This window comes from Tiliqua scincoides, chromosome 9 (genome assembly GCF_035046505.1).
Source record: "Tiliqua scincoides isolate rTilSci1 chromosome 9, rTilSci1.hap2, whole genome shotgun sequence".
NCBI lineage: Eukaryota > Metazoa > Chordata > Lepidosauria > Squamata > Scincidae > Tiliqua > Tiliqua scincoides.
Genome location: NC_089829.1, coordinates 1,102,461 through 1,126,673, shown reverse-complemented (window position 1 = coordinate 1,126,673; position 24,213 = coordinate 1,102,461). Strand labels below are relative to the sequence as shown.

At 51.2% G+C, this 24,213-nt stretch overlaps 1 protein-coding gene and 1 pseudogene across 1 annotated transcript in view; one reads left to right on the top strand and one right to left on the bottom strand.

The window, feature by feature from the left end:
• The window catches only part of IGSF21 (immunoglobin superfamily member 21), a 138,642-nt gene that overhangs the window by 103,748 nt on the left and 10,681 nt on the right, over nt 1–24,213 (top strand). Inside the window, exons 4-6 of the mRNA XM_066636978.1 lie at nt 2,397–2,515; nt 17,427–17,542; nt 21,993–22,464. Of these exons, the coding sequence (XP_066493075.1) occupies nt 2,397–2,515; nt 17,427–17,542; nt 21,993–22,464 (707 nt within the window). The remainder of the gene's footprint in view (nt 1–2,396; nt 2,516–17,426; nt 17,543–21,992; nt 22,465–24,213) is intronic.
• LOC136660775 (5S ribosomal RNA) lies at nt 10,550–10,668 on the bottom strand (annotated as a pseudogene).

Below are 24,213 nucleotides of genomic sequence, written 5' to 3'. Positions count from 1 at the left end.
TTAAGATTAACCCTGTCAGGTCAGAACCAAGTCTATCTGCCAGCCTCAGTCTCCTGCTTCCAGGGGTGGACAGCCAGAAACCCCAGGCAGTCCACAAGTAGGGCACGATGGGGAGGATTTTTCGTTCCCAGTACGTGGTCCCAAATTCGATGATGAGAATCTGCTCCCTGGCCACTGGGTGTGAAGACCCCACCTCCCAGTCATGGTTAAGAGCAACCACAAGACCCTGCCCAACTGTATCTTGTCCCGCATCCTTCCATCTCCTCTCAGTTCTCCCCAGGATTATTTTACTGCCCTTCTGTCCTGTAAACTGTTCTGCTGGAGTTGGTTTGATGTCAAGCTCCTGGTCCTCATCTTTCAGGTTCTCCACATCACCTTCATCATCTTTCCACTCCCTTGTGCTTTGGAGGCTTCCCAAGTTGAGTCTAGTATCTTGTCAGCCATCCTACCGGAAATGGTTCTGTGTTTGATGTCAAGGTTCTGGCCCCCACTTTTTAGGCTCACGACCCAGACTGCAGGTCCTTCTTTGTCTTCCTTCCTCTCCATTCTGTAAGTCACACCCCAGCTTGCCTGTATGGCTCACCTTTCCTTTCCTTCTCCCCCTCCAGCCCCATGCCAAAACCCTCCCTGCGCCTGCCTGCCCCTCTCATCAGTGAGGCCATCTCTGTCCAGATGCGGTTGGCGATCTCCATTTGCTCTCCGGAAACGTGGGCTCCCTGCAGTGCTGGGTTTCCTTTGATTAACTCTCCATTTCAAGCCCCACCAGCCAGTTCCATCAATCTGTCTCTTATTCGGCACAGAGCCTTCATCATGGCTCTCCATGGAGGCTCGTTTTTTTGTACCACTTCCAAATTGGACTCGGAGATGAGGTAGGGACACTTTGATTTTCCACTTCTCCCCCCCCCCCTCGGCCTTCTCTGTTCTCCCTTCCCTTCTCCTCAGACCTGATGTTTAATTTAACGTCATATCATTTGATAAATTTAATGCCAGACCAGAAAAATGTCAGGGCCGAGGGCTGAGGTGAAGAAAGATCAAGATCAAGGCACCCCTCAGCTTCAGCCATCACTCCAGCATTCCACAAAGACTGTGCCTCACTCTTCCCCCTCCCATCCGATGGTCTCATTTTTTCCCCTTTCTTTCCCCTCTGCTTCCTTCTGGAGATTCACAGGAGATTCACCAAGTGCAAATGCTGCTTGGTAAAGACTGTGCAGATCATGTGAAATGATGCTTTCCTGGGTTCAGACGCTTCAACTGCTGTATGTGTGAATGGAACTGAGCTGAAAGTTCCCATAGAACTTTTGGTATGAAATGGGTGAGGTGGAAGATGCCCACCTCTCAGCCAGACCACCTCTCAGCACACTCTTTGGGAGCATCACTCGATGATAATGACGACGACGATGTTTTCTCAGGGAACTTATGGGAAATAAGCCCCATGGGAAAGGCCCCCATGTTTTGGGTGCCCCGTTTATCCCCTTTTTGTTCTCTTCAAAAAAAATGCTGACAGGCCCCCTACAGTTTTTCCACCTGCAGATGAGATCATGAAATTCGCCCATGCAAGTTGTTACTAGATGTAGCCATTAAGTAATGAATGTGTGTGTATGAACTAGCCCATAATCTTTATTGAGAGCCATTTTTAAAAGCTGCACTCAAGCTTCTACTCAAGTTGAGATGTTACCTGTGAAAATAATAGATGTGCTGGCGTGTTGAGAATGGAATTATCTTGAGTCCAGTGTTTCTCAACCAGTGGTACAGGTACCACCAGTGGTACTTGAGGTGGTGCCTGCAGCAAGACCAGGAATGCAACATGACAAACAGCAGGAGGAGGCTCAGTTCTGCAGGCAGAGCTTCAGAGCATGCTTTTCCGCGCTTGAAAAAGTCCTTCTGTCCACCCTGACTCTCTTAGTGGTGCTTGTCGTGTCACATCTGGCTTCCCAACCCAAAAGTAACTGGCAATGATGTTATCGCATGTTACATCTGGTGGTACTTTGAATAGGTAGACCATGTGAAGTAGTATGGTGGAGGACGAACATTGAGAAGCGCTGCTTTAGAAAGACTTCCTGCTATAGGCAGGGGGTTGGACTAGATGCCCTTTTAGGTCTCTTCCAACTCTATGATTCTGTGACACTTGCAAGCAAGCTGTTTGCAGAATTAAGCAGGGTGTGAACTGAAGTCAAGTAATAATTGAACTACACAAGTTTTGATCAGATTCCGTTGCTGAAAATGTGGCTGAATTTCCAGGGTGCCTGGAAATGTTTACAGCCTTTCCAGTTCGTGGCTCACTACAAGTTTTGTCAATAAAACAAATCCTGAGAGAAAATGTCTCTGTGATGTGATCTGAAGACTTTAAACGACAACATCTTCCTCACACTGCTGTCTTCTCTCTTCATTTTTTCTAGACTGCCTGAAGTTCGGATCTCTGACAATGGCCCTTATGAGTGCCACGTGGGAATTTATGACAGAGCGACACGCGAAAAGGTGGTGTTGGCATCTGGCAACATCTTCCTAAACGTGATGTGTAAGTGTGGAGCCCTCCACTTGCAGACCCCTCTCAGACATCTGGAAAGGAAGGTGGACAAGTCCACTGTGCCTTTATCCACAGTGATTAGTTATTATATTTGACCTGAATGGAACCTCCTGCTTCAGCAGCAGTGTCTCTGGTTCTTTCTGGTGTAGGTCAGTTGCAGATGGGGACAGCCTGTGGGAATGAGACTGTGGTTAACCCTGGACCTTAGACCACAGTCAATCCAGTTCAATAGTACTTTTCCACAACTTCCAAGAGGTGAGGAGACCTTCACTGCTGTCTTCCCTTCTTGGATTCCTAGTCTTTCTCCACGGATGGGGGGGGGACGGGGACTTGCTTTTGTGTTCAAGTGGCAACTGTGTTCTTTAGTGATGGCAAATATGTTTTAAAAAGACAACAAACGATCATTTATTAACTATTTGCTGCTACTGCTCCTGAAATCTGTGAGCGGATCCCCCCCCCCAAATTGCCAAATTGCAGAAATTCCATTTCCGAAGCCAAGTTTTGCTACCCTCCAAATGTGACCCAGAAGTTCTCCAATGAGCACTGCCAGCTCAACCTTAAAGAAAACGCACGGTTAACACCCTTGCTGGTGAAGTTTGCGTGCTGTAACACAGGTTCAAAATCTGCCTTTAGAACAAAATAAAGGATGCAACGAAAGCCCAGGCAGAAGAATAAACACCAGATGTCTCTCGCAGTCCTAATCGAGACCTTCTATCACAGCGAGGCAGCTGGATGGCCACTGAGTCAGCAGGTTGTGTTCACCGTAGCCAAGAGGGCAAGCCTCCATCTTTGTTGTTTTCGTAGCGCGGGTGTCATGTCAGGGCGAGCCATGCCAGGGAGCAGCGTGGAACAGATGTTGCGATTTATATTTACTGAGCTGCTTCGTTTGCTGTGGAGAAACCTGGAGTTGACAAATGAGCCTTGCTGGCGTCAAGGGGGGCTCGTACAGCACCAGCTGCTGTGGCATTTCATACAGTTGGCCGCCCTCCTGAAATCTTGGAACAGTGCAGCCTACGGGGTGCTACTCCCCCTTCCCCCTCTCCCTCCCTGCCTGCCTGCCTGCCTTACAATCAGAGTCTTTATAAAAGAGGTAGAGATGTTGCAAGCATTCGATCAGGGCTGCTCAGACAAGCCGCTTCCCTGTGCAAACACTTGCAGGCAAAATTGAGACAAAAACCAGCCCCCTGCAAAGGCTCGCGCTTTGTGAGCAAACAGATCGACTGCTTGCCAGGCATACCTTGCTGGCTCCTTTTCCTGGTGGGGCCTGGAATTGTCAGTTCCAGAATCCCTGGGGCAAGTGCCCACACCGCATGCTAGGGGCTCTTGGAGCAAGCGCTGCATGGGGTCTTCCGCTGCAACCCCACCTGCCCCCTGATGGCACGTTGGGTGCTCTCGCCCCCACTGACACTGGAAATGTTTCTATTTTTTTCTTTGAAAGATTTATACTGCATACTGCTCAAAGTAGTGCACAACAATAAAATTATAGTGTCAAATAATAAAAACATTTTATTTTATAAATAAAATACGCACACATGCACATACAGAGAGAGAGAGAGAGAGAGAGAGAGAGAGAGAGAGAGAGAGCCAGTTAACACAATAAAAAAATGAAGTGACATTCAAGTCTCAGCCAGCATTCTTGTCCTGGGACCACCAGTCCCATAACCATCTTCCCCACCCCCAGATCCATAGGAGTGGCAGCTTTTTCGCACATTTTTGCACAGCCTGCCAAGGCTTGTGGTGTTCACATTGGCCTCCTGCAAAGCCTGGAGCATTTGCAAGCTTCCACTTGGGATGGGAGACTGCCTGGGAATACCGGGTGCTGTAGGCTTATACCATAGTCTTTGGAGACTGAAGGTTGCCAACCATCTCCCTATACTGAACACTATCTCCCGATCTTGTCTGATCTCGGAAGCTAAGCAGGGTCAGGCCTGGTTAGTACTTGGATGGGAGACCGCCTGGGAATACTGGGTGCTGTAGGCTTATACCATAGTCTTTCGAGACTGAAGGTTGCCAACCAACCACTTGGGACCTATGCAAAGGCTTAGCCCTATTTCGAGCCGGAGAGTGGTGTGTTCAGGCATCTCTACAATGGGAGGCTTTAAACCATTGATGTGAGGAGCAGTTGAAGACAAAAGGTGTGGGAAGAAATGGCCATGGCCAGCGACTGCCGGGTCTGCACATGTAGGGCTGCCTCAACTCACTGGGGCCTTCGTCCCTGGTTCAGAAGTCTCGTGGCAGCAGGTGACATGTCTTTACTTGCCCTACCACTTCCCACAGCCATGCATAAAACCTGCAGGGTCCTAGGGTGGAGTCTCCCTTCTCTGGCTCTTGAGGAGAGCCTGGTGCCCAGCACCTTGTGCAGCAGTATCCAGACTTTCCTAAGCTTGTTTGGTTTCTTCAGAGGAGGAATTACCAGGCTGGTGTTTGATTTCATTGCAGAAAACTGGCAACCTGGAGATGTATAGGACCCTGCCCCTCCATGGAGTCACTTCACTAGTTGAGCTCCGAAGAGTGTACAGCAGTGGCAAGGCTGTCTGCCAGCCACCTGTGACAGTTGACCTGATGCTGTGGAGGCCACTCAGCCTGTCGAAAGCAGCTTGTTTTGCTCACATGTGCATTTGCCGCTGTGTCTGGAAAAGCAAGAGGCCCTTGTGCAAAAGTAAGCTGCAGCACCGGATGCTTATAAATAAGTCTCACACATGACCTTTGGAGATGGGAACAGGTCTCCATCTCCCCCACGGCCTGTTCTGTAATGGGCTTCAACCTTGCAGAAAAGACACGGCAATGAACAAGGTCACGTTCACCCTATGGGAGGCCGTCCTCCTCACAGGCAGCCGAGTACACAAATTGGCCATAATAGCAACAAAGCCAACGGAGGAGATCTGGAGAACCTTTTCAGCCACACCTTTTCAGCCACACTAGATGCTGTGACACACACTAGACGCTGTGATGCGTCTAGACTAGACTAAGACTAGACTAGTCTAGACTAGACTAGACTAAGACGCTCACAAAAGGAGAACCTTTTCAGCCACACTAGACGCTGTTCCAGAACCACCTTTCAGAGCGCGATACCATAGTCTTTCGAGACTGAAGGTTGCCAACTACAACGGAGGAGAGCAGCAAGATGTCACGTCCAACACAGCCTCCTGCGCAGAGCATGTCCTGCTGCTCAGAGGTTGGTGTGCTCTCCTCGACTCTTGGAAGAAAATAATTGGCAATTTGAGTGTGGGGAGCAGCCACTATCCAAATGTCACTGTGGACCTGAGTTGTTAACAAGACAGAGTAGGATTTGGAAGGAGTCCTTTTGTGCTTTTCTCCACCAGCTGCCACTAGAGTCCAGCTGGGTGCATAGGCTATTCTATAGCGGCACCTGGTGGTGGAGAACAAACATTACAATGCAACTTGAGCAGCAAACTTGTCCAGCAAAGCCCATCTTACCAGCAAGGCAAGGAAGCTGTCCAGCAGTTCAAGGACAGGTTGCTGAAGCAGCAAGTGGAAGTCTAGCCAAGCAGCCAGAATGACCACGTGCAACAGAGCCATGTGGAATGAGAAGCTGCACCAGCAACTGCTGTGCGGTTCATTGGTGGCTAGGCCAGCTCACTGCTTCTCAGTGCTTCTGACCCAAAGCACACTTTGCTCAGTGGCTCCTTCTCCAGAGTAGGGCTCAAAGATGGAAGTCTGTTGTTGCAGCCCAGGGACAGACGCCTGCACCCCAGGGACGCTAAGGTTGGACAGGTCCACAAGGGGTAGCGGCAGGGCATTGCTGGGTTCAGCCCTGGCATGGCCAACCCAGACCAGCACGTTGGTGGGGGAAGGGGGTTATGCCACCCTGGTCTCCCCTTGGAGTTCCTGGCTGGGCCTTATATGCAGGAGGCCAGCCCCCTCAGGCCCTACCCCTTCCTCCTCAGATGAGTAATAAGGTTGGTCCTGGGGCTTTGCCCCCCTCCCACCTACAGTCATCCTGCCCAGATCTGGCCCACAGCCTGTTGTTCCTCTGCGGCCTGGGCTGCCTGCCTGAGGAAGGGCTGGGCCTGAGGTGGGCCCTGCCCCAGTGGGTCAGCTGCCAGAGTGACATCTGGAGTGGCCTCTGGGACTGTCCCTAATCAGCATGTCACCCACTTGGCCTTCTCTAGCCCAGGCTGCCTTCCCACAGCCAGGTCCTGTAGGAGCCTGCATCTGTGGTGCCCACAGCCAGGTTCTCTGGGGTCCTGCATCTGTGGTGGCCTCGCCGCTTGCAGGCAGGCTGCCGGGGTGAGGACTCTGAGCTGCAGGCTGCCAGGACAGCCACTGGCAGCAACCCAGGCAAGCGCAGCTCCGGCCATGCCTCCTGCAAAGCTGAGAGGGGTAGAGTTGAGCCTGCCTGTAGAGCCTGCAACTCCTTGCTGGCAGGCTACATGCAGCCCCGCCCCAGTCTGCCAGGGCTTGCTCTGGCGCATCCCTGGGAGAGCTCACCACTGCCTCACAGTGGCTCACCCTGTGGCTGCAGGCGACAGGGGCTGCTTCCTGCTCTGCCCCCACACCGTTGTGGTCCAGAGCAGGGACTGCCTCCAATTCCTTCCTCCCCTCCGCAAGGTCAGATAAGCCGGAGACCCCAGACTTCCGTCATGCCGTTAGAGGCACACTGTACCTTCTGTCTGTGAAGCAGACCCCTTCTATGTGGCTGGCCACAGCACCACTTTCTGGGGATTTGCAGTAATGGTGATTGTGGGAGGAAGACTCTTGGCTCCCACTGCTGACCTCTCTGGCATGAACTTTTGGTCCTCGGCAGCCTAGCAGAGTCCAGGGACAGCTGAATCCCCAGATTCCGTTGCATGTCTTGGTCAGTTCTTCACCTGCAGCCAGTCTGGCCATTTCAAGGACATGTTAGCAGTCATGAGTCTTGCAGCTCAGTTCACAAATCAGAAGCTGCCCATCCTCCTTCCATCTCCTTCGGGCCTGGGACTAGCAGTTGCTTAGCCCTTCCCTTGGAGAGATCTATACCTTCAAGAGTCCCCCCCCCCACCTAAGTTGCTCCCAGATTTCAGAGTGACACTGGTGACCCCCGAGGTGAATCTTTCCAGCAACTGCAGCCACCACAAAAGGGGAGGACCTCAAGTCATTTCTGAACAGAGTGCCCCAGTCTGAACTGTAGGGTGCAATTAACCAAGGAGCTCCTGGGAGAGGCCTTTCCCTCCAGAAATACCATCCCAAATTGAGTCAGCTCTTCCAGAGAGGCTGTCAAAGCCCTGTTGCGAACACCTAACAGTGTCACGGCTGCCTCCCCAGTCTGAACTCTGCAAGGAGCAGGGACTGAAAATGCCAGTCCCCCACCAGAAATTGGCCCAAGGCCAAATGTGCAATGGTTTCAGCAGCCCTCCTTGCACAAAACATTCTCAGGACATTTGGGGAATTGAGCACTCCTTGCAGCACATGATTGGGACTTTTCCAGCATGCAAATGGAACTCTGAACACTTGGAAAGCCCCAGTAGCCGCTGCTCCCTCGCCCACCCCAGGGAAAGGGTCAAAACACCCCAGGGAAGAGGGTTTCAGGCAGAGGAGGGATCCAGCAGCAATGAGAGAAGAGACAGTCCCGTCCCCCGTATGGCTCTGGCTCAGCATGGTTGTCCCTGCCTGGCAGTGGCTCCTCCAGGGTCTTGAGCTTCTTCCCAGTCCCACCCAAAGACGCAGTCAGGGCCTTCAGTGTGCAGAGCAAGGACTTGGCCTCTGAGCAACAGCCTCTGTGATCTCAGCCAGACCTGCCGGGCCGCTTGTGTGATGGATCCTGGCTCTGGTCCTGTGCAGAGCCCATGCCACAGTCTAGCCTCACACTGGCTGGACTGCAGCCACTGCAACTGCAGCCCAGCACCAGGCTCCCCAGAGCCCCTTTTCCTCACTGCCTCCTGGGATTGTTTCCCCAGCAGGGTCTCTTACCTCATTACCGAGAGGCTTGTAAGTATAAAGCTCCCAGGATTGAACAAGAGGCAATGCCTGGGAAGTTCTTCCATCTTAATAGGCACTCCTGGGCTGATCTGTAGGCAGGCTGGCTTCCCTCTTCCTGGGTGATTTAATGTAGGTTACAGGGCCGAGCTCAGGAGGAGGGGAAAGGAATGAACAAAGAGGAGAGGGAAGGAAACAAAGCCTTGCAGAAGCCGTGCCCAGCCACGTGGGTGGGGAGCAGGGCTGGGGAGCGCTTCTGGATGTGTCGGGGAAGGCTGGACAGGTAGTGACTTGGAATTAGACCCCTCCCAAGGAGACTTGAGGCAGGCAGGCAGGTGTCAGGAAAGCCAGAAAAGCTGGAGGGAAGGGGCTGGGGAGGTGGGGAAGGACGAGATTCAGGGATAGAGGCCCTTCCTTTCGCCTGCTCCTCACTGTAGGCCACTTTCTGACATCCTCTGGTTTCCCCCTTGGGTTCAGTCTGCCTGGGCTGGGTAGAACCCCATGTTATCTGTGGTGGCTCTCCAAAGTGTTGACTCTCCAAGCCCCACCTTGCCTCACAAGGTCCTTCTGCTGAGTTGTAGGAGACTGAACCCTGGGGTGTGCAGCATGCAAAGCACATGTGCCACCAGGGTGTTGGGACTGCTACCTCCAGCACTTGGGAATCCAGCTCCCCCCATCAACACCAGCTTTTCCTTTCTGCTGCTGTTTAACCATAAAGAGTGGAGGCCTCCCAGGACTGAAGGAATACTGAAGGAGGACTTTAAATCTGGAAGCCATAAAGGGAACTCTTTATGCTTTGTTGAGGCAACCTGCAGGGGGCTTGACTGCCAAGGAGGTCATTGCACCAAACACTGTTCTCAGCCTCAGAAATGGATTTCTGATGATTTTATGGCTCCTTGTAGCTATGCAAGTGGAGACATTAAGGGCTATCAAATCTTATGCTCCAGGGTATCGAGCCATCACCACCACCCCCCATATATATATATCACATTGTGCTCTGCATTCAGGGGAGTGTGGTTTTAATATGCTTTCCTTGGCCATAGCCAGTACCTTCTTCCTTTAACAAATACCCAGCCATGGGATCAGAGGCCTGACTGCATCTTAACTGATCTGATCTGCCTGGTTCCTCAACTCATGGCTGAGCTCACTCTCCTTGAAGGGGCTACCACATCTTTTGCAGGAGGTGGGAACGGTACGTTGCATTCCTGTCCAGCAGCAATCCAAAGGCCCAACAGAAAAACTATCAAGGTACAGCAGACACACACAGAGGCAAACAATATATAATCCTCCGGTACAGAAAGCATTTCAATCCCTTGGGAAGGGCATTGCCTCAGTGGAAGCCCTGGCTTGGCAAGTTCCGGCCCTGACAGCATCTCCTGGTGGGGCCAAGATCCCACCTGGGGCCATGGAGAGCTTCTGTCAGTCAAGAGAGTACTGGCTGGTGGGAAGGTGTGAACAGCTCCTCTGCCTGGCCTGGCCTCCCCATTGATGGCACTAGCCCCCACTCCCCTTGTTTTCAGTGCTTGTCTGCACCCCAAATGCCCCCCCCCCATGATTCCAGAGAAAGGTGGGGTGCAGGAGGAGAGGCCTGGCATGCATGTTGGTGGGGCTGCAAAAGAGAAGCAAGGTTTCAAAGAGGCTGAATTTGACACCTGATGGGCCCCAAACCTTCCTGAGCAAGGAGATGAGGCCCATGGCATGATGTGGAAGAGTTGCTGGCAGAAGGTCCTCAGTTCAGCCCCTGGCAGTGCGATATTAAAACAATAAAATGTCTTGTGATCATCAGAGCAGCAGGCCCGGAGTGAGCAGCAGTCGAAACATTAATTCTCAAAAACTGTGTGGTATCTAAACGGTTTCAAGGCCTGGTAAAGACAGAGGTGGCTGCGGATCTCTCTAGGGAGGGAGTTCCATTGTGGTATTGCCACCACTGAGAGGGGCCGTCTTGGGCACTCCTCACTTGTGTTTGAGTTCGCAACAGAGCACAGAGGGCAACCTGTGACAGAGCCTCATAGGACTACATAGGAGGCCACAGCCCTCCAGGCTCTCAGGCAAAGGAGGAATTCTCTCAGCCCTGGTTGGCAACCTTCAGTCTTGAAAGACTATGGTATAAGCCTACAGCACCCGGTATTCCCAGGCGGTCTCCCATCCAAGTACTAACCAGGCCTGACCCTGCTTAGCTTCCAAGATCAGACGAGATTGGGCATGTGCAGGGTAACAGGAGATTAAAACTATTGGGGGTTGAAAACAGGACTTTCACATCAGGACTTGAACCCAGGACTTTTCATGCACACATGCATTCAGTCTGCTCCTGAGCTGCAGCTCTTTCCTTCCAGTCTTCTGCAGGCTGAAAGGAGTGAAGATGGTCCTTAAGGGAACATGGTTCCAGATCACATAAGGCTTTCAAAGTTAAGCCGGGCGGAGCAGGATTCTCAGCTCAGCTATGTGATTCAGGCTGCAATTCTAACCACACTTTCCTGAGAGTAAGCCCCATTGAACAAAATATGATTTACTTCTGAATAGACCTGGTTAGGATTGTGCCCTTAATTGACAAATGTACACATCAGTGAAAGACTTTTGCCCACAGTCTGGACCCTCCCCTTCTGTTTGACTCCCCTCCCCCCCATTTGACCTGCTCCTTTTAATTTCAAGAATAATAATATATACTATTCATTTATTTCTTAGATGGTCATTTTATTTTAACAGAATTTGATCAAAATTTTGATGAAAAACCGCTTTGGGGAGGTGGGTGGAGGTTTCTTGGTGATGTCACAGGTTCTAGCTAGTCAGTACTATTCACAGCAGGCTTTGCTGCAGACCTGATGTTTCTCCTAGAGTTCCAACTTGGGTTGAAAATATGATCAAGATTTACATATTTTCTCTTCTGTCATTTGCAGCAGATGCATTCCTAAATGAGCAAATGTGCTTATTTCTGGTTAATGATATCACTTCCTGCTTTATGACATCACTTCTGACAAACAGCAGGCTTCATGAATGCTATTCAGCCCACTGTATGAAATGAGTTTGACACCCTGCTCTAGATCTTCAGCTAATATAAGAAGTAGCTCACATAGCATCTCCTCCAGTGCCAGCCTTCAAAAAATTATCCTGGGAAGATGGGACTGTTACAAAGAACAAGTCCCATGAATCAAGACCTGAATGTTGTTTCGAACATGCTTGGCAAATGTTCCTTGACATAGGGAAACATGGGAAATTCAGTTTCCCATACTTCCTAATGCCAGTGGTACAAGTATGTGCATCAATTTGTCCTGCAAATTTTTCTGCAGAATCTTGAAAGGAAAATGTTACATTGGAATTGACACTGGGAGAGGAGGAAGGTGTGTGTGTGTGTGTGTGTGTGTGTGTGTGTGTGTGTGTGTGTGAGAGAGAGAGAGAGAGAGAGAGAGAGAGAGAGAGAGAGAGAGAATACTCTCAATTAATAGACAAGGCTGACTTTTCTTGTCTGCTAACTTTGTCCTTTGCCCTCCCTGAATTGGTGCTGGGGAAGAGCTTACAGCTATATAATTAGATTCTGACATCTTCTGGGTCAGGCAGGATGGTTTACACCTCCCTGTTGTCTGGGTCTAAATTTAGCAGTCTCGGCATTAGGTAAAGTTTCCTTTCTCCAAATGGCACTTTTAATTGGTCATGATGTGTGACTTCATGGTCCAGAGAGTCTGGGATGATTCAGGCGAGCAGGGAAGGTTACCAGCATCGTAACAGAAGTGGAGGTGCCGCTGGGCAATTGTGGAAGGAGGAGACCAGAAAGAAGGATTCCTATGATAACTGTCTTGCCTGTGATCTGATGTCAGCCCCTTTGGTGGTGTTGATGTCTGATAAGTGGAATGACACTTACTAGAACTTGGCAGGAATGCGTTAAGGTCCCGAAAGCTAGATACATACCAAGGAATAAAATCTTCAACTGATGTGAGAGGAAATCTACAGGGCTGCTTCTGTAGTGCCGTCCTCCCTGCTTCTGCCACCATTCTTTCCCAAATTTACCTGGGCAGTGGAAAGCATGGGAAATGACATTTCCCAGGTGTCCCTGAGCCAACTACTGGGAAAAAACTTGTGAAGGGAGGGGGTGCAATAGCAGTTTATAAAATGATGCAGGGAAGATAATTAGAACAGTACAGAAGGATGTTGTAGCCATTGTCTGCAAGGTTCAGGGTGTTGGAAGAGCCCTTCCTTCCAACATTTATGATTAGAACATAACATGGTATTAACTATGAGTAAAGGCATTTGAAAACAGTGTTATTTATTTTATACAGCCCATTGTGAGACTTATACATTGTGAGACTTATACTGATCTTTATACAGATCAGTGAGACTTAGGGCACAATCCTACCCTGCGCTGGAACAGGCAAGCTGAGAGGCATGTGCGTATACAACGCAAGATAGGGGCCCAAGGCGGCTCAGCCAGAGGTAAGAGGAAACTTTTCCCCTTACCTCTGGGTAAGGCACCTTTGCCCCAATGGGTCTCCTCGGACTTCTGCCACCTCCTGAGGTGGCGCAAGTCTGAGGAGAGTGGAGCTACTTCAAGCTGCTCCAAACTCCTTGGGAATGAAGGTTGGGATCCAGCCTAAGTGCTGGATCCCAGTCCCGCCTTCCGCTCCCAACCACCCACCCTCCACCTGCCAAGGAATGCCTCCCTCCCACCTCCTCCCCGCCTCCTCCTTCCCCACCCACCCCAGAGGCTTGAGTCAGCCTAGCTGGGCTGATGCAAGCCTCGCTGAGGAAGGCGGTGTGGAGGCTTATGTAAGCTTCTGCAGGTCGGCACACCAACCTGGCTTCCTCCCAAGGAGGTGCAAACGTGCCTTATGGCACCTTCCAACCCTCCTAGGCCAGCACAATGGGCACCGCAGTATTGTGGCCTTAGGCTGTAATCCTGTCTTACCGTAAACAAACACCTCTATCGATGGGCAGTAAATTCAAGGCAGACAAAAGACAGTATTTCTTTACACAATTCATAATTAACTCATGGGACTCCTTGTCACAAGATGGTAACTAGACACAAAGGGGAACTAGCTGGACTTGAGGGGCCCTCCATGGGATTCAGCAGGGCCCTTCTTACATTCTTAGGATAGTGGGTGGCTGCTCACAAAAACAGGAGGAACACTTCTAAACAAAGCAGAGCTGCTCCACCCTTGCCAGCTACCTTCCCTGAATGCCCAGTATCTGGGACCTCAAGCTTTCTCCACTGTGGATGCCAAAGCAGGTCAGTGGCAATGACTGTGTTGTTGAGCAGATCATGGGCACTCCCCAGCCAACTGTGATTCCAAACAGAAAAAAGAATGCATAAAACATTAGCCCGGTTATGACAGGAACACAAATCTTCCGCCGGGTGCAGCTGTTTATGTTCCACTGTGCAACAGTCACTCCGCTCAGTTATTTAAGCCCCTTGCCAGCCTTCTGTGCACTGGCATCTATATTTTTCTCTCCCTCCCCATCGCTCCCTGTCGCCAGGCATCTCTCGCCCATCTCTCTCCGGCAGACGCTCTCCAGGACCATTTTCTTCCTTCCCCTCCAGTCCATCTTTCTCACGCTTTGACACAGATATATGATTTCACATTTGTGGACTTGCGTCCGTTTATGCTGGGGGAGGGGGGAGCAAGATATATTTTCATGGGGCTTCCAGCAAAGAGAGATGTGACATGACAAAGTGCACTGTCTCAAGATGTGCGCTCTCTGGTTATACGGCAGGAAAGATGGGTGGGAGGACTCTCCGGGCACAGTCTAATTCCAGGAAAGAGCAGGTTGGGCCTGCGAGGCACCTAGTAAAGTTTCCTAAGAAAGCACCACATCCTGGGGGGACTTTTCTCTAAAACTTCTTGTTCCAGCGCAACAAACACAGCACCTTCCCTGAAGGGACAAACCGAAGAAACTATGCCTGACGTCGCTGTGAATATCTAGAGATTGAGCAGCAAAAATGTTGAAAGTGCTGTCAACAACAGTGGCCTGGCTGTTTAGAAGCCCTTCCCGGAGACACCAACAGGGAGGCGGCCAAGGGGAGGGAGGAGGCGTGTGTGTGTGTGCTTCTTGGAGGCTGCTGGGTGTTTCTGAGGTAGCGGCAGAAGGCCTCCTCAGCCCTGCACTTTGTGGCGCAGCAGAGTCATGGCTCTGGGAGTCCCGCTGGAGTGGCAGAGGAGGGCATGAAAGTCACAGACTGTCGCTTGGCATCAATCAACTGTGCGCTCTGAATTTAAGCGTGGCGGCTGCAGCATCCGCCAGCTGGGGCTCCCAGCCCACTGTGCCGACCTGCTTTCCAGTCCGAAGGGTGATGCCTTTGCAGCTCGCTGCCTCCTGGAACTTTGGAGTGCTTTGAAGGCCTGCCACTAGTCCCCGCACTTGGTCAGGCACGGCCAGGCTCACGAGTCAAGCTCCCCCAGCCTTTCTGAGCCCTGAGCACACTGTGGGGGTCCAAGTGGTTCTTCCCTCAGCAACTGGAAGGGAGAGCGGAGGCAGCAACAGCGCAGTGCTCTCAGCCAGGAGTCCTGCTGCTTCCTCCAGCCACCCCAACTGCAAAGGGAGGACCTCCCAAGCAACCGTCTGAATCACCTCAGGGGCCCCTGGAGGAAAGCTCCCAAGTGTGCAAGAGCAACAGAGGGGCGGCAATGGAGTGACCCTCGCAGCAGAATGAGTTGGTCTGCCAGTGTGAAGGCGATAGTCAGGTGGGCTCAGAGGCCTGTGTGCAGTTGTGCTCACTGCACTTCAGGAGCTGGGATGGGCACTGAAGAGGTCAGCCCAACCCATCAGGGGGCTAACATACCCTCCTTGCAAGAAAGGCGACAGTGCTTGGGGGCTTGCCCCTGGATGCCACTTGTGACGACCACACTGTGAAGGTTTCCATCTGGAAGAGAAGGTTTCTACGACCTGCCCATTATTACAGTTATTGTATTTTTATTGTATTTTTTGTATTGTGTTTTATTTATTGTGTTTGCACTTTTAAAGTAAGCCGCCTTGTGCGTTTGCTTTGGCAAGGGTGGAAATTAGTGGCAGTGGGGGAAGGCAGACATGCTTGAGGCTTGTTAAACTGGGCACAGTGTGTAAAAAGCAGACAGAGAGTAGTTCTTCTCCCTCTCCCTCAACTCCAGCACTAGGGGATAGTTGTAGTGCTGATAGGCAGATTTGGGGAGGGGGGGGCAAAATGGATCTATGGAATGCATTGCCACAAGATGTGATGATGGCCACTAGCTTGGTAACTTGGATGAAGCTGTGGAGGACCAAAGGTCTAGCAAGGATGCCTTCTGGTCACAAAAGCTATGTGCTATCTCCAGATTTAGTATGTCTCTGAACATCTGTTGTGGGGGAGCAGAGGCAGTCGAGGGAAGCTTTGCAGAGGCATTGGGTGTCCCACTGTGCGAGACGGGAATCCATACTGTGTCTCTGATCCAGCAGGGCTCTCCTTAGGCTCTTAAGGGCTTTTAATAGGGGTCTGAAAGCAGGATGTTCTGTGTGCAAGTTATGCACCCATGTTCTAAGCTAAAGCTTCCCCCCATAAATGGGACAAAGTGTACGTCAAGGCACTGCTGGGCCAAGCAGATCCACACCATTGCAGCAGGCAACTGAACAATGGGCACTGAACAATGGCCCAGGAATGGGAAATAATGGTTTCTTGTAGTTTTTCACTTCCACAGCCCTTTTCAGTGCCCAAAGCTGCCCCCTGCAATGGTACAGCTTTGCTCAGCGTAGCACTGCTGTGCGGACGGGACAAATCCTGAACTTTTGTGTCTTCCTAGAATAGTCCAGTTGTAGAGTTGTACTTTTTCTTTCAGTCACTCCTGCAGGCTCAGAGATAGTCCTTGCTGGCGCCTGCGTTTTCCACCCCCTGCCTCTCCATTTTTACTATTTTCTTAAAAAAATCATTTGGCTTTTGGGGCAATAACCATGCGGGACAGAAGGCTTGTGGGAGGAGTCCTGGGCATTGACTTACACTTGCCTGCCTGCTCGATCTGCATTTCTTGGCTCATAAAGAGACGCCCATTAAAGGGAAACTGCCTGTTGGGGCAGAACAACAGTTCTGAACAACAGTGACGCTTGTAGAACAGTGTAGAACAACAGTGACGCTTGGAGGTCCTGTGGGGCAGGAAGGTGTTTGGTGTGTTTGTATCTACATGTGTGCACATGTAATGTGCATAACTCGTTCTGCCTATCCAAGTGCTCAGCAGTGCAGGGGATGTTTGGGGGCACTCAAGAGGTACTAGCCTCCCTCTTGCTTCTTTCTGGTTGTGTCTAGTAAACCAAGTGCCCTAGAGATGGATGTTCTCAGTGAAAGCTCTTGATTCAGAATCTGGGGCAGCAGAGTTCAGGGGCAGCTGTGGGTCCTGAACACTCCAGGGCTCTGCCATCACAAGTGGCCAGGACCATGGAGAGCACACTCACTGTGCAATGGGGGAGCCAAGAAGCAGAGAGCCTGATGTCCTCCTCCAGCAGTTGTCTCCAGGAGGAAGCTGAAGGGCCCTGCCTCAAAGGGGGTGTTGGGCCCTAGACCCTCAGAGGGAAATGGCGTGGGATTCAATGAGCCATGCCCTATTTTGCAGGTGCCACCTTTTTTTTGGGGGGGGGGGATTAGGAAGCTTCCTGAGGGTGGCTTGGACATGGCCTGGGAGGAGAGAGGTGTAGGTGCATCCTGGGTTAAGTCAGAGAGATAAGCAGGGCCACTTGCTCAGGTGGGGGGGTGGAGTGGATGCACCCCTGGAAGTGCATCTGTTTCATGAAGGTTTCTAGCAGGATAGGGTGGCTCCAAGACTCGGTCTTCCTCAACCTCTGAAAACTGGAGGCCTGAATCCTGGGTCAAGACTGCTGTCCATGAATGTGCAGGTCTCCTGCACTGCTTTCCATTCCTCTTTTATTTCTGCTTACAACCAAAGCAACGGGCACAGATCTGGGGAGTCGCTGGTGGAAGTATCCGTACTTGCTAGGAAGCGGGTCCCTCCCTGGGCATGCAGCTAGCAACTCACCAAACTGACCATGGACTCTTTCCCTCCAGCTCCCCCCACCTCCATTTCGGTCATCGCAGCCGACACGCCTGCCCCCTTCAGCCGCTACCAGGCCCAGAATTTCACCCTGGTCTGCATTGTCTCTGGTGGGAAGCCTGCACCAATGGTGAGTCTGACGCGAGGCTGGGCAGAGGGTGTGTGTGGGGAGGGGGCAACGTCTGCAGCACCATCCAGGAGCAGCAGGGGCAGCAGTTCAGATCGGCTCCAGCTCCGCTTTCTTGAAATTGTTGCCTGAATCCGAGCTTTCTGGGCTTTGGACTTTGAAATGAGGATGGGTTGCAGGACTGTTTTTCCAGAGACTTGGTTGGGTTCTTTCTCAGCCCTGGTTTATTTCAATCTCTGGATCACAAAGCAGGTGAATGTGCTGAAAGAGAGCAGGTGACCCGCCCCACGCCCAGCACATTCCAGACTTTTGCCCAGGCCAAAAGGATCTCTTTCAGCAGGCAAAAGTCTGGAGCTGTATCGGTGCCACTTCTGTGCAGCCAGAACATGTGCCACTGCTGTTCAAAACATGCATAGGGAAAGCACATGGTTCAGACAGAAAACTGTGAGTCCTTTGTGCATCCAAAGATTCATGGTTCATGTCCCTGCCTGGCCAACGCGCTCTGACATGAGCCTTGTGTTTGACTTGGCCTCAGCTTCCTTCCTGTACAATGGGAACAACAAGGAAGATCGGGTCTTGCGATGGAACAGCCTTCCTTCACAAAGCACAGCAGAGCTGGTGCTCCATCTGACCTGACTTGCAGGGAGAACATAAGAACAGCCCCACTGGATCAGGCCATAGGCCCACCTAGTCCAGCTTCCTGTATCTCACAGCGGCCCACCAAATGCCCCAGGGAGCACACCAGATAACAAGAGACCTGCAAGGCCTTCTGGGAATTGTAGTTAAGAACATAAGAACAGCCCCACTGGATCAGGCCATAGGCCCATCTAGTCCAGCTTCCTGTATCTCACAGCGGCCCACCAAATGCCCCAGGGAGCACACCAGATAACAAGAGACCTGCAAGGCCTCCTGGGAATTGTAGTTTAAGAACATAAGAACAGCCCCACTGGAGCAGGCCAAGGGCCCATCTAGTCCAGCTTCCTGCATCTCACAGCGGCCCACCAAATGCCCCAGGGAGCACACCAGATAACAAGAGACCTGCAAGGGGACATGATTGAGGGGGGACATGATTGAGACATACAAAATTATGCAGGGGATGGACAGAGTGGATAGGGAGATGCTCTTTACACTCTCACATAATACCAGAACCAGGGGACATCCACTAAAATTGAGTGTTGGGCGGGTTAGGACAGACAAAAGAAAATATTTCTTTACTCAGCGCATGGTCAGTCTGTGGAACTCCTTGCCACAGGATGTGGTGCTGGCGTCTAGCCTAGACGCCTTTAAAAGGGGATTGGACGAGTTTCTGGAGGAAAAATCCATTATGGGGTACAAGCCATGATGTGTATGCGCAACCTCCTGATTTTAGGAATGGGTTAAGTCAGAATGCCAGATGTAGGGGAGAGCACCAGGACGAGGTCTCTTGTTATCTGGTGTGCTCCCTGGGGCATTTGGTGGGCCGCTGTGAGATACAGGAAGCTGGACTAGATGGGCCTATGGCCTGATCCAGTGGGGCTGTTCTTATGTTCTTATGTTCTTAAGGCTTCCTGGGAATTGTAGTTAAGAACATAAGAACAGCCCCACTGGAGCAGGCCAAGGGCCCATCTAGTCCAGCTTCCTGCATCTCACAGCGGCCCACCAAATGCCCCAGCTGAGGTCATGAACTCAGAGGGCTTCAAGGGAGCAACTTGCTCAGGCGAAGGAGGAGCAAAGCATTTAATGCCCCTTCTAGGCTCCGCCTTCTTCATGGAAGCAGGCAGATATAAGAACATAAGAACAGCCCCACTGGATCAGGCCATAAGCCATCTAGTCCAGCTTCCTGTACCTCACAGCGGCCCACCAAATCCCCCAGGGAGCACACCAGATAACAAGAGACCTCATCCTGGTGCCCTCCCTTGCATTGGCATTCTGACATAGCCCATTTCTAAAATCAGGAGGTTGCGCATACGCACCATGGCTTGTACCCCGTAATGGATTTTTCCTCCAGAAACTTGTCCAAACCCTTATAAAGGCGTCCAGGCCAGATGCCATCACCACATCCTGAGGCAAGGATTTCCACAGACTAATCAAACTCTGAGTAAAGAAATATTTTCTTTTATCTGTCCTAACTCTCCCAACACTCAATTTTAGTGGATGTCCCCTGGTTCTGGTGTTATGCGAGAGTGTAAAGAGCATCTCTCTGTCCATTCCCTGCATAATTTTGTATGTCTCAATCATGTCCCCCCTCAGGCGTCTCTTTTCTAGGCTGAAGAGGCCCAAACGCTGTAGCCTTTCCTCATAAGGAAGGTGCCCCAGCCCAGTAATCATCTTAGTCGCTCTCTTTTGCACCTTTTCCATTTCCACTATGTCCTTTTTGAGATGCGGCAACCAGAACTGGACGCAATACTCCAGGTGTGGCCTTACCATCGATTTGTACAATGGCATTATAAAATTAACCATTTTGTTCTCAATACCTTTCCTAATGATCCCAAGCATAGAATTGGCCTTCTTCACTGCCGCCGCACATTGGGTCGACACTTTCATCGACCTGTCCACCACCACCCCAGGATCTCTCTCCTGATCTGTCACAGACAGCTCAGAACCCATCAGCCTATATGTGAAGTTTTGATTGTTTGCCCCAATGTGCATGACTTTACACTTACTGACATTGAAGCGCATCTGCCATTTTGCTGCCCATTCTGCCAGTCTGGAGAGATCCTTCTGGAGCTCCTCACAATCACTTCTGGTCTTCACCACTCGGAAAAGTTTGTTGTCGTCTGCAAACTTAGTCAGCTCACTGCTCACCCCTGTCTCCAGGTCATTTATGAAGAGGTTGAAGAGCACCGGTCCCAGGACAGATCCTTGGGGCACACCGCTTTTCACCTCTCTCCATTGTGAAAATTGTCCATTGACACCCACTCTGTTTCCTGCTCTTCAACCAGTTCTCAATCCAGGAGAGGACCTGTCCTCTAATTCCCTGACTGTGGAGTTTTTTCAGTAGCCTTTGGTTACCATGTTGCTGCATCTTTTCCCTTCCAAGGCGCCTCTCTAAACGGCTCCCTCCCTTGGGGATTTCCTTTATGCAAACACAACTGGGAGGAGGAGGCTGGGAAGGAACAGAAGTTCTGAGGAGTCAGAGAATTATTTCTGCTTATTCATGCAGTTGTTTGAAGCATTTGAAGTTTGAAAAGGGAGGGAGGTGGGGGAGACTTTGGGTTTTTCATTTTCTTTTTTTGAAAAGCATTTTTCTGCAAACATTCCTGTGGCCGTTTCATTACACCAAGGACTGAAAGGAGCCTTTAGAGATGGAATGCAATCTGCGGTTCAGAGAGAGACCTTCAAAAAGGTTTAAAAGGCATCACGTCCGCTGACAGATTGTCCTCCAAGCTACACAGACAGGGACACAGACACCTCTCTGCAGACCAGAATGCTCTTTGCAGATGCAGGCATACATGTGTGTGATCATCAGACTTTCTGACTGGAGGGGGATACCTGGCTGGGAGTCTCCTGCTGGTTCCACTTCTGCCCAGCCATTCCCCTTGCACAGAAAGCGGCACAGAATTGTGGCCTGGATGAGGCCTTTCCTGTGTTTCAGAGCCATTATCTGGGGCTTGTCTGTGGAATTCACTGCACAAGAAGTGGCAATGGCCACTAGCTCGGATGGCAAGGAAAGGGAATTGGACAAATCTGAGAAGGACAAGACCATCTGTGGCTGCCAGCCACAATGGCACTCACTGCAATAACCTTTATTGGCATATTAGGAGTTTACAAGAATAAATGTAACATAATAAAATAAATACAGCTTTACAAAAAGATGTTAAGCCACAATGGCTATGTGCCAACTCCAGATCCCACTGCAGGGAAGTGAGGGCGGGAAGGGGATTGGCTTTTCTCTCCCTGCTTGTGGGCTTCTTTGGGAAGAACAAGGTCCATTGGTGGAGATAGACCCCTAAGGGCCTGATAGCTCTTTGGATGATTCAATGGGAATGGTGTTAAGAGATTCCTGAATTTCTTCTCAGGGTTTGATCTGTCCCAACTCTTGGGTCTTGCTTGTTTGCTGCTCCCCAATTCTCCAAAGCAGTAAAATATGGAGGTTTTTTTGGGAGGGGGGGTTGGGCATATTTGACAAATTCCGTTGGGAGAAGAAAATTATGACCCTTGACAAGGAATGCAACTTTTCCCTCTAAAAATAGGTCAAAGAGAAATGAGTCAGCACTTCAAAGATGTAACCTGATGGGAGACCCCAAATATTAATTAGGGAAAGCTTTCTGACTAACCGATCAGAACTGGCTTGGAGGGGGCAGATGTGAGCTTTGGGTGCCTTGAGGATTGAGCAAGTGTTGCTTGCTACCCAAGAATGCTTGTTGTTTATCTTGTCTCAGAAAGGGAGTGTCGAGGGAGTTTCCCTACATCCACAAGCTGTCCCCCTACCCCTAGCAAGGGATGACCTGGCTTCCTTCCATTCCCTCCCCAGGTGTACTTTAAGAGAGATGGAGAGCTGATTGAGGTGGTGCCCCTGATGGAGCCCCCGGTCAATGCTGCTGGGCTGCAGGACGGACGAGGTTCTCGGAACTTACTGAACCGCGACCTGGATGACACCAAGATGCAGAAGTCACTCTCCCTCCTGGATGCGGAGGATCGGGGTGGGAGGCCCTACACGGAGGACCCTTTCCGAGGCCTCACCCCTGACCGGGGACTCTTGTTCAACCCGGCGACGGAGACCATCCCAGAGACTGTGGTGAGCCGGGAGTTCCCGCGGTGGATCCAGAATCTGGAGCCCATCTACTACTTCCACCACACCCACATCCCCATCAGTGATGGCACTGTGGAAGTGCGCGCCATGCTCATGTGGACGCTTAACCCCCAAATAGACAATGAGGCGCTCTTCAGTTGTGAGGTCAAGCACCCGGCCCTCTCCATGCCCATGCAGTCCGAGGTGACACTTGGTGAGTTGGAGGTGCCTGTGGGCCATGGCTGGGGGGCAGCAGAGCAGGGGAATAGCATTGGGTGCATGACAAGGTTGTACCTAGATCATATGGGTTCTCCAAGTGCCCCTTCTCCAGTCCATCGCTCTGAAAGCACTTGCATTTAATAAGGAGGTTCCCAGGCATTGGCGCCCCCCCATGGGGGGTGGTTCTAGCCCAGAGGAGAGTTGGGCTTAGACCTGGAAGATCCAGGATAACTGCTCAGCCATGAAGCCTCCTGGGTGACCTTGGGCAAGTCACTCTCTCTCAGTTCATCCACTTCACAGGGTTGTTGTGAGGACAAAAGGAGGGGAGGAACCATGCGCACCACATTGAGCTCCTTGGAGAAAGGGCCGTGTAAAAATGTGAAAAATTAATCTCACCCAACCCAGCTGCATTTGGTCCCAGGTCGACCTGCTTCAGCTGCCTTTGTAAGTCTGTCAGTTGAGTCCACAGAATCTCAGCTTTGGAGGGGACTTTGGACACCATACTGCAAAGGTTTGCGACCAAAATTGAGAAGGAAAAACAAGCCCAGACAAAATGGGTCTTTCTGGGCCAGAGGGCTACCCAGTCAAAAAAAGGCTTGGTGTTGTGTGCACATTTAGGCCCAAATCCTAACCAACTTTTCAGCACTGGCATAGCTGTGCCAACGGGACGTGTGCCACATCCTGCAGTTGAGTGGCACTCACAGAGACCTCCTCAAAGTAAGGGAATGTCTGTCCCCTTACCTTGGAGCTGCATTGCTCTTATGTCAGTGCTGGAAAGTGAGTGAGGTTTGTGCCCTGATTTATTCAAGCTGACATCCTCAACAGGCTGACCTGAGAGGGGGCCCCACTGAATGCAGTGGAACATAGTCCTGAACAATGTGCTCGGGCTTGTCGACATCACGCTCATGGCAGCTGTCTTCTGAGAGCACCTGAGGCCTCCCGGCATTCATACACACCTCATCCCATGTTTAACAGCAGCACTCAGCTCTCCTCACTGCAAGGGTGGCTCTCTTGAATCAGGCCAAAGAGGCCCAGCTAGGCAACGCATCCTGTTTTCAGCAGCGGAGCATGAAGACAACAGCCCTCTGGTGTTGTTTGTTCCCCATGTGGTACTTGGAGGTAGACTGCCTCAGTACATGGAAGTTCCATCAGATTAACATGACCAGTAGCCCTGTCCCTCCCTGGACTTCTCCTGGCATTTTGAAGGTCTCTGTTGGCTTGGAATTTGGGGTGGGGACCCTGCAAGCACCTGGGAAGGAGACTACCTGTTCCTGTAGGATCATTCCATGACCAGAATGGCTTCCCATGAATGTTGGGGAAGACAGAGCGGTGACTGCCTGGAGTGGCACTGCCAAAGTTGGTGCCTCTTCTTTTGCTCTCCTTTTGTGCTCCCAGAAAAATCACTGTAGTGCACCCCATTTTTGCTGAGCTTCTCCCAAGCCCACCCTTTCTTCTTTGCTTGGGGTTTGCAGGGGGCAGTGCCAGCCAGGTGCCAAGCAGAGGCCGCCCAGTGTGGAAAATGCCTCTCGCAAATTAACGAAGTTCCCTCCGTGCCGCAGCTCTGCCTGCCAGTGCTTTCAATATGCCTAATGGGCTCTCCAGCCCATTACCAGCCCGCGGAGGCTCTGAGCATCCCATTTCCAGCAGAGAGCTGTCGTCATGCTTAAATGATGGCTCTTCTGGCCTCTCTCCTCTCCCTCTCCTTCTTGCCTTTCTCACTAATAGATAACATGGTTTAAAGGTA